The 15,339-nt window shown below is 39.7% G+C and overlaps 1 protein-coding gene across 1 annotated transcript; it reads left to right on the top strand.

The window, feature by feature from the left end:
- The first annotated feature begins 1,551 nt into the window (after nt 1–1,551).
- On the top strand, nt 1,552–11,883 carry ttll3 (tubulin tyrosine ligase-like family, member 3). Its single transcript, XM_053499079.1, has 13 exons — nt 1,552–1,642; nt 3,107–3,159; nt 3,247–3,350; nt 3,605–3,770; nt 4,011–4,060; nt 5,389–5,517; nt 5,633–5,747; nt 5,838–5,951; nt 7,255–7,447; nt 9,969–10,117; nt 10,351–10,594; nt 10,688–11,123; nt 11,251–11,883. The coding sequence occupies exons 2-13, from the start codon at nt 3,135–3,137 to the stop codon at nt 11,881–11,883; spliced, it is 2,358 nt and encodes a 785-aa protein (XP_053355054.1). The 5' UTR covers nt 1,552–1,642; nt 3,107–3,134.
- Nucleotides 11,884–15,339: the final 3,456 nt, after the last annotated feature.

A 15,339-nucleotide genomic window follows, 5' to 3' on the forward strand; every position in this document is an offset into this window, starting at 1 on the left:
TAGTAAACTATTGCTGATGCAAGTTTATATGTAAACTCTTAAAATAATATTAAATTAAGGTTCCTTAAATTTGAACTAAATTGTGCAATTTTAAAATACTGTACTACAGTATATCTACTGTAATTGTGGAGCATGATGTAAACGTTTACTCACTGGCGCTATCTAGTGTCACCTGGACAGGCGGTGGCTGTTGTTTATTTGCAATTACAATTTTACTTGTAACTACTCTCTTGTCTCATTATTTCTGAAAATTTTGTTATATAAAAATACCCTTAGTTTAAAATAACAAATTAAGCTTTTAAAGGAGACTTTGACATCCTGTATTACCCTTCTGTACATATGCACTTTGTTTCTGTAACTTACTGAAAATATATGATATTAATGGTCATGTAGTTTCTTAGTGCAGTAAGACAGCATAAATATAAATTTAAATTATTTAAAAAGGGACTTGCATGCTTTTTAATACTGATAACATAAATTGTTAATTTCTCTGTTTATTTAAATGTATTTATGAACAGGTATAAATCAGCTTATGTAAAAAAACATTCACATAATCATATATTTATAATACTGAGCTTATCACAGACTGTAGTATTTATGAGAATAAAATATTAGTGGTCTCATATTATTTGAAATTATATTTCTTGCAGTTATGTTATGATATTATTCTTTCTAATTCTATGAAAAAATGCTTTTTAGGCTTTTACATAAAGAAATATGAAAAATATTATATCCCTTATCTTAAGAAATGAAAGTAAAGGATTTAAATAGTTACAGTATGCAGGTTCGATTCCCGCTTATTCTTTATCGGGGGCTGTGTGCATGGAGTTTGCAATCTACAAATAACTAATTAGAACAAAAACTAAAGTATACAATTAATAAAAAAAATTTAAAAATCACTTAAGGATCATTTAATAAATGATTCAAATCCATAGCGAACCGAATGATTCGAATCAAAGCTGAATCTAAAATGATTCCGTGATTTAAATACAAAATTAAATACAAAAAAGCCACAACATTTATTTAAAACCTTATGGCACAGACCTTGAATCAAATGAATCAAATCAGTGATATGAATCATCGTGAATGAAATAATGGAAATACCACATAACTCCAGATAAAAGGTTAAAATAATATTCTTCACGCTTTATTGTGCAAATTAAAAAAAAATCTAAATCTTAAAAGAAGGAAATAGTGTAAATGTGCACTATTAATTGCAAGAATCATTTAGAAAATGATTCAAACTCGGTCTAGTGCTCGGAATCGACTCAGTGAATCGAATAACTTGAGAACCACGGGACTCCGACACGGCTCAATGTGGAATGAAATGTAGATGTAAACCGTGTTTGTGTGTAAATGACCTGTGAAAGCTGTGTATTTAGATTGTTGTTGTTTCTGTTGTTGTTTCCTCGATGGAGAGCGCGACACCAGGAATTCTTGTGACGTTTAAATCGAGCGTCGGCGGCGGCGTTGCTAGGAAACCGTTGTCATGGAAACGTTCAACAACCTCGTGCGAGCCTGGGATCAGACAGAGCGGTGTGTGGATTCAGATTAGATTAGATTAGATTGGATTCAGTTTTATCGTGTAGAAGTAGGAGCGGATCCCGGAGTCAGGAGTGGATCAGTGACCCGGACATGAGATGTGAGTGAACTGGGTTTAATCAGAGCTCTGGGATCTCAGTGCTGCAGTTTACAGGAAACTCCTCATGTTTAGTTTTTATAAGCAGGACACGCGTTAGACGTGTCGCACTGAAAGGAGAGGTGTGTGTGTGTGTGTGTGTGTTTCTGCAGATTCAGTAAAGAAATCTCTCAGCAGTACCTCTTGAACGAAATGATTTATGGTGTGTGTGTGTGTGTGTGTGTGTTGCACATGGTGTTGTAGATGTGCAGTGTCAGATTTGCCCTGCATTGTAATTCCTGTCTCAGGTGACACCCAATTACAGGTAGATAAGGTGTATGTGTGCGCACGCACCTGTGTGTGTGTGTGTGTGTGTGTGTGAATAAGGGCTCAGGTGTGTTTTTGGAAACTCAGTGTGATCTGATCAGTCAAACCGACACCTCTTCACCCTGCACTTTAATAAGGACCAGTAGATGTTTGACCCCCTGAAGAATGTGTGTTTTCATCAGCAACACATCTTAAAATCATGACTGCACTGATAATAACCTTGTTACTGACTGGCACTGGCAGGTTCGGTCTAAACCTTTCTTTCTTTTTTCTTTCTTATTCTTTTTTCTATATTCTATACATTTGTTCTTTTCTTTCTTTCTTTTTTCCTTTATTCTTGTTCATTTTTTCTCTATTATTTTTTCTTTCTTTGTTACTATATTTTTTTTTATTAATTTCTCTATGCTTTACTTGTTATTCTTTCTTTCTTTCTCTATGTATTTCCTTCTTCTTATTCTTTCTTTCTCTGTTATTTTTTCTGTCTTTCTCTTTTTCTTGCCTTCTTATTCATTTATATTAATATATTTATATATGTTCTTATTTCATTTTCTTAATAAAACAACCACTTAACTTCATCCGCCTCTCTTCTTACCCCGATGTAGTCTGGACTTTTTGGACCACATGACTTTTTCCTGATGCTGCACAGTCTATTCTTTATGCTCCCTAGTGAACTGAAGCCTTTTTCCGATAAATTTCTCTGATAATTGGTTCTTATGGCTACAGAACTATTAATTCCAATCCCTTAAGTTCTCCTCACTTTCTTATTTTCTTTTTGCCCCTTCTTTTCCTTCCTTCCTTCCTTGCTTACTTAGACATTACCTCGAGTTCCTTAGATCATCACTCTGGTTAACTGCCCTTCACTAGAGACATATGCGTGTGTGTGGAGTTTTTCATATTCATTATTCCCATGCTACACTTGTTGTTTCAGGGGGGTTGAGTTCAATCAGGGCTCTGTGCAGGACGCTCGAGTTTTTAAAGTCTAACCATAACACTCCATGACTTCACGGAGCTGGCTTTATATATCCCACTGTCATGATGGATAAGGTTTGGGCTTCTTATTTACGGTGCAGGAAACTGTAAAGCTACAGCATTCAGGGACATTTTATGCTGTAAACATGAAAGTAAAACCCTTGTGCTCTGACATGCTGTTTGTTTCTACAGAACTGAAGATACGGATGACCTTCACAACATGAGCATGCAGCAGCAAACGCCAGGTAACACACACACACATCCTCACAAACACGCAGTGTGCACACTACATTCGGATGGGTGCATATACTAAACGTGTGTGTTTGAGATAGGATCTCCTCAGCAGGCAAGGGCACGGAGCAGTCGTGTGAGTCTTCCTGTGATGCGCATCGACAGACTGCGAGCAGCCAAAGCTCTAGCGGCCAAGGCTGTGAAGGTCAGTGAAGGCTTAATGTTTATAACCATATACTCACCATGTTCACATTGACAGCCTGTTCCTAGCATTCATGGCATTTTTTTAGTGTTGTAAATCAACTGGCTAGCCCACACAATTTCCGTACCACTTATACTTACTTATAATAGTTACTTTTTAGCCATAATGAGTAAAATACATATGAGAGAAGTGTCCCTGCAGTCATACTATGTGATGAAAGTGTAAAGTGAAGATCATGCTTTGTTTTGTTGATGCAGGAGAAGAAGGTGTTCTCCGTGCTAGGGCCGTACCCTATGATTCGCGCCGGTCTCAGGGCCAGAGGCTGGGTGGAGCGCTGCCTGCCCCGCGCAACCACATACAGTCCACGCTCTGGAGACCAGGAGGCTGGGGCCGTGGACGAGACTGAGAGCAGCAATGATGAAGGTAACAGACTGTTCCGTTAGACAGATACAGTACAACAACTGTGTATGTAAAATGTAAGCGTTGCTGTTTAGTAGTACGAGTAAGCTTTTTATTTATTAATGACTTCTTGTGATGACGGTGTAAGACTGTGAACCCGACACCACACACAGTTCTGCTAACAATTAGAGACACAGATCAGTCTCATCCTCCCTGGACAGAATGTGCCATCACTGTGTCTTCTTTTTCTTTGTGCATGTACAGGACAGGACGCAGACAAGGAGGACGACTGTGATGACACACACCACCTCATGGTGAGTTTTAGAGCCTTTTTTTTTTGTGCTCTATGGTTATTCAGCTCACCTTTTGGACAACCACCAAAAAAGTCACACACTAAAATTTCATTGGAATACCTTTTACCTCGATTACAGCACTCATTTACCGCAGCATTGTTTAGATAAGCTTATAAATTTTACAACATATGTATATTCCATCCAGAGATGCATTAATTTCTCGCCAAGATCTTGTATTTATGATGTCAGAGTCAGAGCACTGTGTGAAGCTTTCTCCAGCACATCCCAAACCTTCCCAATGCGGTTAAGGTCTGGACTTCTTCATGTTTTGGGCACATGATGAACCTCCAGAAGCAACCCCAGATTATAACACTGGCTTGTACAGTACGTACTGGAGATGATGGTGCATCACTCTATCTGCCTCTCCTCTTACCCTGATGCACCCATCACTCTGGAACAGGGGAAATCTGGACTCATCAGACTGTATGACATTTTCCATTGCTCCACAGTTCATTCTTTTTGCTCCCAAGCAAATTAAAGCATTAAAGATGTTCCTAATCTTATCTTACTGTTAAGTGGCATTCTTAAGCCTACACAACTGTTTAGTCCCAGTGTGTGGAAACTCTCTGTCTTTCATTAATAAACAGACGTGAGCTGTTGTTTTTTATTCACCAAACGTTTATCACCAGTAACTGTCATTCAAAAGCAGATTCTGACTACAAAGATGATGCTTCACCCCTATCCTTCCAGGTTTTATTAATGCATTGTTCAGTTCTTAACCCAATTTTAGTAGTGTCAGCAATCTCCTTAGTAGTTTTCTTTGCTTGATGCAGGACAATAGTTTGACCCTTCTTGAACACAGGAAGATCTTTGCCATGACTACAGGATATGTTTTCTGACATGGTAGTTTAAGAAATGAGAAGCTCCTCACAGCATCAATTACTGTAGGGCTAAATAACTTGTTACAGCTGAACCGTATTAATCACTGCAGTAATTATCCAATAAAAGCCTCTTAACTCTCCATGTGGTGACTTTTTTTTTGGGGCCAGACAGTGTATAATAATCATAACGTACACTTATTATTATTATTATTATTATTATTATTATTTGTCCTAATCTCTATTTATGGAACCTGTAATTGTGTGTGTGTCTGTTTTAAGGAATTTCTGCAAGTTTACACAAACATTTAAATGAAACTCATAAAGTCTAACAGCAAATGTTCAATGGCAATAAACTAAAGTCTTCTAAAGTCTAAAGTTCTTCTTGTGTGTGTGTATAAGTAAAATAGTTATTCATACAGTACAAAATAATTATAATTCCTAGTCTTGTCTTGTTTTATTATTCCTCAGTCTCGTCTGGTGCAAAACGAAATGACGTATTTCTACTGGACTACTCGGAGAGACTCAGTCGAATACCTGACATTACAGAAAGACCAGATGACTAATCACTACACAAAAACAACATCCTTCACCACTAAGGTTCTTCTCTAATACATCATTCAGAAATAACATCCACTGCTAGAGCTCATATTGTGTGTACAGGATACACACACACACAAACACACACACATCTGATCCTGTCTTTCCGTCTCAGGTGGGTTTATGCATGAGTTTGAGGAACCTGCAGTGGTTCGACTCGACAGACCCCGACACGTTCTTCCCACGCTGCTACCGGCTGGGAGCGGAGGATGAAAAGGAAGCGTTCATTGGTCGGCACCTCGGCTCATGGTCATGCGGTTCGTAGTCAATCATGATGCGGGACTGGTACGGGACATTAATCTCTGTTTTGCATTCTACAGATGATTTTAGACGAACTGCGTGCACAAGCCTGCTACGGTATGTTATAGAGAGAGCTGGAGGGCAAGTGGAGGACGACAGGATGGGCAGAATCGATCTTGTTAAACAGCCTCTGGGTAAGACAGGTGCTAGCTAAACTGCATGGAGCAAATTGAATTATAAATCATTACACTATGTTACACTGTACAGTAGTAGAAGAGTAAAGACATGCAGAAGTGAGATGGGTTTTTTTTTCGTCTCAGGAAGCTTTACTGTTGGCATGACACAGGACCGATGGTAGCGCTTACCTTCATACATTTCAAGTAGGGTCATTTGCAAGGATGTCACTTCTCTCCAGGAAAAACATCAGACTGATATTCTGCAAAAGGTACAGGATTGGACTGCCGAGGCCTGGGCTAAAGTCATTTTCTCTGATGAATCCCCCTTTCCCATTGTTTGGGGCATTTGAAAAAAAAGCTTGTCCGGAGAAGAAAAAGCGAGCGCTACCATCAGTCCAGTATCATGCCAAAGTAGAGCATCCTGAGATTGTTCAAGTAAAATGCTTGTAATTATACTTCAGTATACCATAGTAACGTCTGACAAAAAGATCTAAAAACACTGAAGCAGCAGACTTTGTGAAAATTAACGTTTGTGTCGCTCTCAAAACATTTGGCCACGGCTGTATAGTATAAAGATGAGAATTTAAGAATATACCACTTTTTTTTTTTTTTTTTTACAAAAGAAATCCTAAGAATCATCACATACAAGATATAAAGTGGAGCTAATAGTGTTAGCTGTGACTGTGAGCTCTAGATAGTGATAAGCTTGTCAAGTTCAGTATCACTGTTTTGATAATAAATGGCTCATACTTAGTGTACAGCATTTGCCTGGCTAATCAGCCATCATTAGCTTATCACTAGCTACCCAAAACGCCATTTTTGGAGGTCAACGTTATAGCTTAGCCTCAACCCACTTCCGCCGGTGTGTCCCTTCATTCAATCTTATTCGCCAGCTTTGTGTCTATAAAAGCATGAATGCTGGAAAGAGTGTCATGTGTAGCATATATACTGCTTTCATACATTCATTAACTATAAATGAGATATCAATATCTGGAGCAAAATAACTAGGGTGTCACTTCCAAGCCACATCTAACCGACGCTTCTAACTTAAAGAAATTATATTTTCCAGACACTTTTTCATGTTGTTTGCCTCACTCACTTTGACTCTGATGATTTAAACAATTAATTCAAAATTTCTGGCTAATGTTTTGTCTGCCTATTTCTGATTAAACATATTGCTTGTCATAGCATGAAGCAAAATTCATCCAAGTTTTCCGCATTCCCCATTCCAGTTTGCCAGTTACCATCCTACACCCCAATTAGCTGAAATGCTACTGCAAATCACGTACCCTGTCCTCATTCTATTTGTCTTTGTGTGTAGGTCTGGGCAAGCATCATAAACATCAAGCCAAGCAGAGGGTAGGATGTGGACTGATTGAGACGGCACTGCGTGTGTGTCAGGAATATCTAAACAGCATGGAACACCGTGACATAGACGTCTCTCTGGAAACTCCACCCATTCTCTCAGACGAGCAGTGGACAAACTTTATCCACAACTACTACATGGTCATTCAGTGAGTATTACACCACTGTCAAAAAACATAATTACAATAGAAAATGCATTTTCCCATGCACAACATGATTAATATCAAACATAAGATATTCTGCAAATGCTACAAGGATGATTATCTTTACAACAGTTTTAAACTTAAGACTTTCTACACATACCTGGTCCAAAAACCAGACAACCATACCATGCTAAGAGTTACCGCTTTATCCTCGCGGGGGGGCCTGGAGACTATCCCAGGAGACTTAGGGCATGAGGTGGGATACACTCTGGACAGGGTGCCAATCCATCACAGGGCACACACATACACACACTATGGACCATTTCACAACACTAATTAGCCTAATCTGCAGGTTTTTGGACTGTGAGAGAAACTTAAAGTACCTGGAGGAAACCCGAAGTACCTGAAGGAAACCCACCAAGCACGGGGAGAATATGCAAACTCCATACAGGAGACAGGAATTTAAATAAAATCAGAATCAAACCCACTTTCCCCACTAATCAAAATTCCTGAAATGGCTGGGGCGGCACGGTGGTGAAGTGGTTACCACTGGTGCCTTGTACCTCCAGTTTGTATGTTCTCCCTGTGCTTGGTGGGTTTCCTCCAGATACTCCGGGTTTCCTTCCACAGTCTAAAGACTTGTAGGTTAGGCCAATTGGCACTCAGTTCAGTTTTATTTGTATCGCGCTTTTAATAATTGTTATTGTCGCAAAGAAGATTTACACAATCAAAAGAATTATTTAAGTTTGTATGGGATGTGAATGTGTATGAATTAAAATGGTCAGATAGTCCCTGATGAGCAAGCCGAGGGCGACAGTGGCATGGAAAAACTCCCTGAGATGGTAATAGGAAAAAACCTTGAGAGGAACCAGACTCAACAGGGAACCCATCCTCATTTGGGGGAAACAGAGAGCAGGAATTGATCTGCATTCATACTGTGTGTTAGGAGGCAGACAGTTCAGTATAACAGTTGATGTAAATTGGTGTCCAGGTAGTTATTGGAGACTCAGGTAGACTTGTAGGAAATTCCAGTCCTGAACTATCGAAATGTCAAGTCCCCAGAGAAACAGCTGTCAACACCAGTCGAGCCCAGAATCGTCTTCTAGGTAGAGTGAAACTGTCCCCGGACACCAGATGCATCCCAAAGAGACACACATCCATGTGACGAGATCTCCAACCAGAAGGAGGCGCACCAGGATGGGTCAGAAGGGTCCAGAGGGAAGAGGGAGTCTGGATCACTGGCAGCTCAGGAACGACATGTGTAGCTCGACAGAGAAAAGGAAGAGACAGGGGGAGATAGGGAAGGGAGAGTGGGGAGAAAGAACAGGAGAGGGGAGAGCAGAAGAGGAGAGATGGCAGTTAGGTATGGTCACAGTCGAACAATGTAAAAAGTGAATGTATATTAACTGTAGAGTGCAAGCAGAGACTCCGGCAGAACTAACTATGACAGCATAACTAAAAGGGAGAGCCAGAAGGAAACACAAACATGAGGGCTTCCTGAGATGTAAAGCAACCAATCACCTCACCGTCAACAAACCTGAGTGATCAATGAGAGTGAGGAAGACAGCATCTAAACATACCAGTTCACCATAATACTCTACGTCCATGAGCTCCCCAGATCTGCTTCTTTACCTATCGCAAATCTATTTATAAAAATGCTTGATTAAATAAATAGGTTTTTAGCCTAGGTGAGACAGACTGTGTCTGAGTCCCGAACACTATTTGGAAGGCTATTTCATAACTTTGTAAGAAAAAGCTCTGCCCCCTGCTGTAGTTTTAATAATACGCGGTACTGACAAGCAGCCTGCATCCTTTAATCGAAGTAGGCGTGGCGGTTTGTAAGACACTAGCAGTTCACTCAGATACTGCGTGCGAGACCATTTAATGCTTTATATGTCAAGAGTAGTATTTTTACATCAATTCGAAATTTCACAGGGAGCCAATGAAGTGAAGATAAGATAGGGGTGATGTGCTCATATCTTCTGGTTCTGGACTAGCTGAAGCTTGTTTATGCACCTAGTTGAAGCATTTCCATACAGCATTCCACTCACAATGTGATGAGAATTCACAGGATTGGGACTAAACAGCCATTTATTCATGAGATACTGTACCACTTGTTGGTGAGACTCAACAAAAAAAAGTGACAGCTTGCTGGAGAGCATAAAGATTGAACTTTGGAGCGATGAAAAAGAGGTCATGTGACCTGATGAGATCAGTTTAAGCCTATTCCAGAGGGACATGTGTGTGACAAATTGTTCACGTGACTATGTGACAAATTTTACCTTGACAACACCAGTAATGGAATTTTACATATATGATCAGGATTAGCAATTTTTCATTTCAGGAGAAAGCAATAAATTGACTAAATCTAATCGATCACTTACCTGAAGTTTTGCTGAAGTCAGGCCAGCTGTTTACCCGATTACGTGAAAAAATAAATAAATTTGAAAACAAAACTGCTCAATCTGATTAGTGATTTTTTTCTATATGCTTTCTCTTTTCTCCCGTTCATGTTTATCTCCTTTAGTGATGGAGTGATATTAGAGGGATGTATCGAGTACGCAGAGCGCTGCCAGTCTATGCTAGCCCGAATGAAAAAGGTCTGTTCACAGCTGGAGACAGATGGAGTCAATAACATCTGGATTATTAAACCAGGGGCGAAATCAAGAGGCAGGGGTGAGCCAAGAGTGTGTGTTTGTTGTGAGTGTGTGAGAGAGTTTATTGATCAGATGTCAGGACTACAATAAAGTAGGTTCTGTGGAGAAAATGAACATGCTTTTATAATGCAGTCTTATTATCATGAAAACAGAAGTATTGTCATGTGTGTTTGTTATTTATGATATCTTCAGTTGTTAGTTAGTCAGCTCAGTTTGTCATTGTGTGTGAATGTGTACGCATGTATGTTGTAGGTATAGTGTGTATGAACAGGCTAGATGACATCCTGGACTTAGTAAACAAAGACTCAGCTATGATTAAAGACAGCAAGTGGGTGGTGCAGAAGTATGTAGAGCGCCCCCTGCTGATCCATGGCACTAAGTTTGACGTGCGCCAGTGGTTCCTGGTGACAGACTGGAACCCTCTCACTGTGTGGTTCTACGGGGAATGTTACCTGCGCTTCTCCACCCAGGTCTACTCCACAAACAACCTGGACAGGTGAGAGAGAGAGAGAGAGAGAGCATACAGTGCACACAGTGTGCGGGTTGCAGATGATCTGATGTAAATGTTCTGTTCCTTCTCATCTCTCAGCTCTGTCCATCTCTGCAACAACTCCATTCAGAAATATTTCCAGCCGAGTGCGCGTCGTGACCCAATGCTGCCAGCTGAGAGCATGTGGTCGTGTTCCGAGTTCCGCTCCTGGCTCTCGGCTGCAGGTCGGGGCGGTCTGTGGGACGAGGTGGTGCTTCCAGGCATGAGGAAGGCCCTGATTCAGACGCTCCTTACGGCGCAGGACAGTGTGGAGCCACGCAAGGCAAGCTTCGAGCTCTATGGAGCAGACTTTCTCCTGGGGAGTGACCTCCACCCCTGGCTGCTGGAGGTGAATGTCAGCCCCACCATGGGCTGCTCAACAGCCGTGACTGCCCGACTCTGCCCCGCTGTCCAGGAGGACACGCTCCGCGTGGTACTGGATCGACGCTACGACCGCAACGCTGACACTGGAAGCTTCCAGCTCATATACAAGCAGGTGATTACAGACACATGGGCTAGTTTATTCGATCCATCTGCTCGTGAACATTTATAAACAAGATGTCACACTTTTATAAAAAAAATATATTGATCATATTTGGTATGTTTTCCTAATGTTTTTCCAGGCACTAGTAGAGGTTCCTCAGTATTTGGGTCTCAGTCTTCTAGTGGAAGGAGCTCAGATCAGACGTCCCCGTTCATCTCGTGCCAAAAAGTTCATCAGGTCCCATTACGAATCTCTGCACAAATTCCGACGTGTTCTCCAACCTAATAATAGTCCTTTAAGGAATGAGAACCAGCAGGAGGAGAGGAAGAGGTCCTGGCCATCTGTCTCACCCAGAAAGGTCACAGTGCACAGATCTCTAAATTTACAACCCCTGAGGGAGAAAAGGCACCCAAAACCACTGGTACCCTCGTCCTCAGGTCCTGCTGAACGTCATCACCTTCACACTGCTCACACACGCACACATCGCACACACGCACGCTCAGAGCCAACGTACAGTCGTACGCACAGGGCCGAGAAACGCTTGCTCTCTCTGAACCGCCTGGAACCAATGCTGGAGATAATTGGTTTACAACCTGTAAACTCATACAAGGGCTTCTACCACCATAACACACAGATGCACACTGTTAATGTGTCTCAGCCAGTCATACGCACACACCAGTACTTCTCACCGCTGCAGTGGCAAAATGCAGACATGTCCAGAATTAAAGTATATGGAGCCTCGAGAGACTGGACGAGCCAAAGAGATAAATAATGAGTTTAAAAGTAGTTTTTAAATATTATTATTAATAGACAAAAAAAAAAAACACTGAACTCAACAGAATGGAAATTTAAAACACAGCTAGGTTATAAACGCGGAGTGCTTTATTCCTTTTCCTTAAAGTTATAGCATTACCTCTGACACTGAAGACTCCTTCCATAACTTAATGTCTTAAATTAAATAAAAGTATTTAAAGTAGGCAACAGCTGATACTGTACATTAAAGCCACTATGAGAGACATATCTCAATACAGGCTTTGCAATATGATATCACTATGTGATGCACTGTGTGAAACATATGGTGAGGACATTGTGGTACAATCCATCTAAATAATAAACCTTGGCGCACTGGTGAACTAAAGGCACTTCTTTATCAGAGAGAGTGTTCTGGGATGGAGACAAGAAGTAGCTGAAGCAAATACAGAGAGAGCATATGATTAGGATTAAGAGGGCTAAGAGGAAAAATGGAAAAAAAACACCTAGAGAGCTAAATGGAGCTCCCTGAGACTCCACCCTTTATAGCACCAATAAACAAGACAAGACTCGAGCTCTGTCACCTTTAGCTCTGACTGCTAATGGTGCCAGTGCTAGGATTCTCAATGAGGGTGTGAACACCTGAAGCTGGAAAAGGGTTACAGTTATATTAGGGTTTCATGCCTTGACCCAGTTTCTTTAGACGAGTAGCTCTTACATCACACATCATGATGTCCTGGCCTACCTCTGTCCCCAGAATCGTTTGCAGTTTGCATGTCAGGACCATATAGGGGTGAATGATGCAGTGAATTACCCCTTACTCAGAAAGTATTCACACATTGACAAACAGGACAGGATGAAGCGGTATAGACAATGAGTGAATAAGTGAGTGAATAAGTGAGAGTGTGGTTTTTTTTTTATTTCTTATGGGCTTTTAAGACTTTTCCACCAAGACTGCTGGTGAATAAGCTTTGTGCTTTGCAAATCATGAAATCTATTATATGCTGGATCATGGACTATTTAACTGGACTAAATATTTAAACAAAGGACACTTAAAATATGGACTGTATTAAGTAATAATTATCACTATTACAATGAGCGTATCATGTCCTGGACGAGCCCCCAAGATTTGCAGGAAGATATTGGATACGTTGTTAGAGTTGGGAGTTTAAGGTCTTCCCCACAGTAGTCAGTGTGGACAATGTTGATGTTGTTTTCGTGTCCACAGTAGAACCTGCAGAACCTGTGGTGGAGATTCGAGCTACACTACCTCGCTTTAATCTTCTTTATCCTTCTATTTCTTCAGGATCAAGGGATGAGGCCCGTGCCAAAGTGTGTATAGCAAGCCTCAGATTAAAGGGTAAAAATAAAACAGACAGAAAGACAGAACACAGAAATTGGCATGTTACAGTCACCCTCTCTGTGTTTGTTTAACAAAACAAAAGAGCACTTTTAGTAACAGACTGAGGCAGGTTCACTGCTCTAAGGAGCGCTTTGCAAAGTCGTGTATACCTGCAGCCGTTCGGCTCTTTAATGAGTCTCTGCAGGGAGGGGGTATTGTCAACCGCCTTGTTGCTGATGAGGGGTGAATTGCCACTGGACTGTATATCTGTTTATTCTCGCAGCTGCTGGACAATCTTACACACAGTATGTGCGAAATTTTCACAAATGTGTTCTTAAGACATTCTACCTCCCTGCACAAGTGTATATATAAATAGTACTTTTGTGTACTTGATTTAATTTATTTTATAAGTACTGGTGTAAGTTTTAGCTCTCTCTGACTGTTATTTGGTGCTGCTCACGATTAATAAAGATTTATCTAATCAAACCAATAAAACACAATATATATATATATATATATATATATATATATATATATATATTTTTTTTTTTGTAATATCAACAAATTGAACCGCTGCACTGTAAAAATAGACCAGGTTACAATAAAGTGTAATTTTCCCCTATTATTAAGATGTTATACTAATCTTTTTCACTATCATAAATTTATTTCACGGCGTCTGTATTAATACGGTAATAATAATAACTTTAAAGGAGCAACCAGCGATACTGGAGAACCACACTAAATAAAATTAACATTTAAATTTCCACTATGTATATTGAACAAAAATAAATAATTTGGATGTTTGTTATACTAATTAAACTAAATTTAATTAATTTACAAACATAATTTATTTGATTAAAATAGACATGATACCACTATGTCAAAGCTGCAGAAGCTCCGCCCACCAAACTCATAAAACCGCTTTGCCCAACCAGCAGCACTAAACACCGAGCTAGCTGACTGATCTATACATATAATAAAACTGTAAAGTTGGCGCAATCTGCACATTGAAGATATTTACAAAAAATAATAATTTGTGGGGATGTAATATGAGAATTTTTGTCTGTCTGTTTGTCTGTTTGTTTGTGCACACATCACATAAAAACTACTGAACGAATTTTTATGCGGTTTTATCGCAATCCGCCCACAAAAAGAGATGATATGTAACCTTGAAATTTAAATGGAAAATGGCCCTATATAATAAAATAAATCGACTTAATTTTTTTTTTCATTTTTAAAATTCAATTGATGGCACTGTACATTTTTTTTAACACACTTATGAGTGTGCAATTGAAATCTACTTTATACTGTAAATGCAATCTCACACCTTTATTCTGCATACATGTACTTCACGGTAACACGTAGACATTTTGGTTCATTCCAAAATTTAACAGATGGCGCTGTAAATGTTTTTTAAACGCACTTATGAGTGTGCAATTAAATTTTATGCGAACACAGTCACGGGCACAACAAGTAATAAAATAAAACATCTTTGCAAATGAACACGCACCCTGATGCTGACTGGCTGGTGTGTGTTTTGCTCATACGCAGGACAGACAGCTATTAGACCACGAGGGATTTCCTCTCAGTTTGATAAAAATCTAATTGGATTAGAATTGTTTACTCCTTAATAACAACAAGATGAGCAGTGTTGATTTTATTTTGTAAATTATTTTTAGTTTTTTGGTTCTGACACAACACATAAGATGATTCTGAATTGTATTAACTGAACTGGGCACAGAGGTTAGCATTGTGCCCTTACACCTCCAGGGTCTGTGTGTGTGTAGTTTGATCTTGGTGAGATCTTCCTTCTCTAGTTTCCTTCCACAATCGAAAAGCGTGTAGATTAGACTAATTTCGGACTGAAGTCAAGACATGGTATTAACCATACTGTAGTACACCTGTATGTACTGTACTGCTGTAGTGTACCATAATGTTTTCTTCTAATTTTGTAGACACATAATTTATATGAATTTAATCAAGACTCCATATGCTAATTCCTCTAGTGCTGCCACCTTGTGTGTAGGAAGAGGTAGTGAAAATGTAGAAAAAAAATGTGGAAAATTCAGGAATACAAAAAGATGTAACAATAAATAGGAAAAATATTATTTAAATAGTATTTAATAAGTTTAAGAT

The sequence above is a fragment of the Clarias gariepinus genome, chromosome 6 (genome assembly GCF_024256425.1).
Source record: "Clarias gariepinus isolate MV-2021 ecotype Netherlands chromosome 6, CGAR_prim_01v2, whole genome shotgun sequence".
In the NCBI taxonomy this organism is placed as follows: Eukaryota; Metazoa; Chordata; class Actinopteri; order Siluriformes; family Clariidae; genus Clarias; species Clarias gariepinus.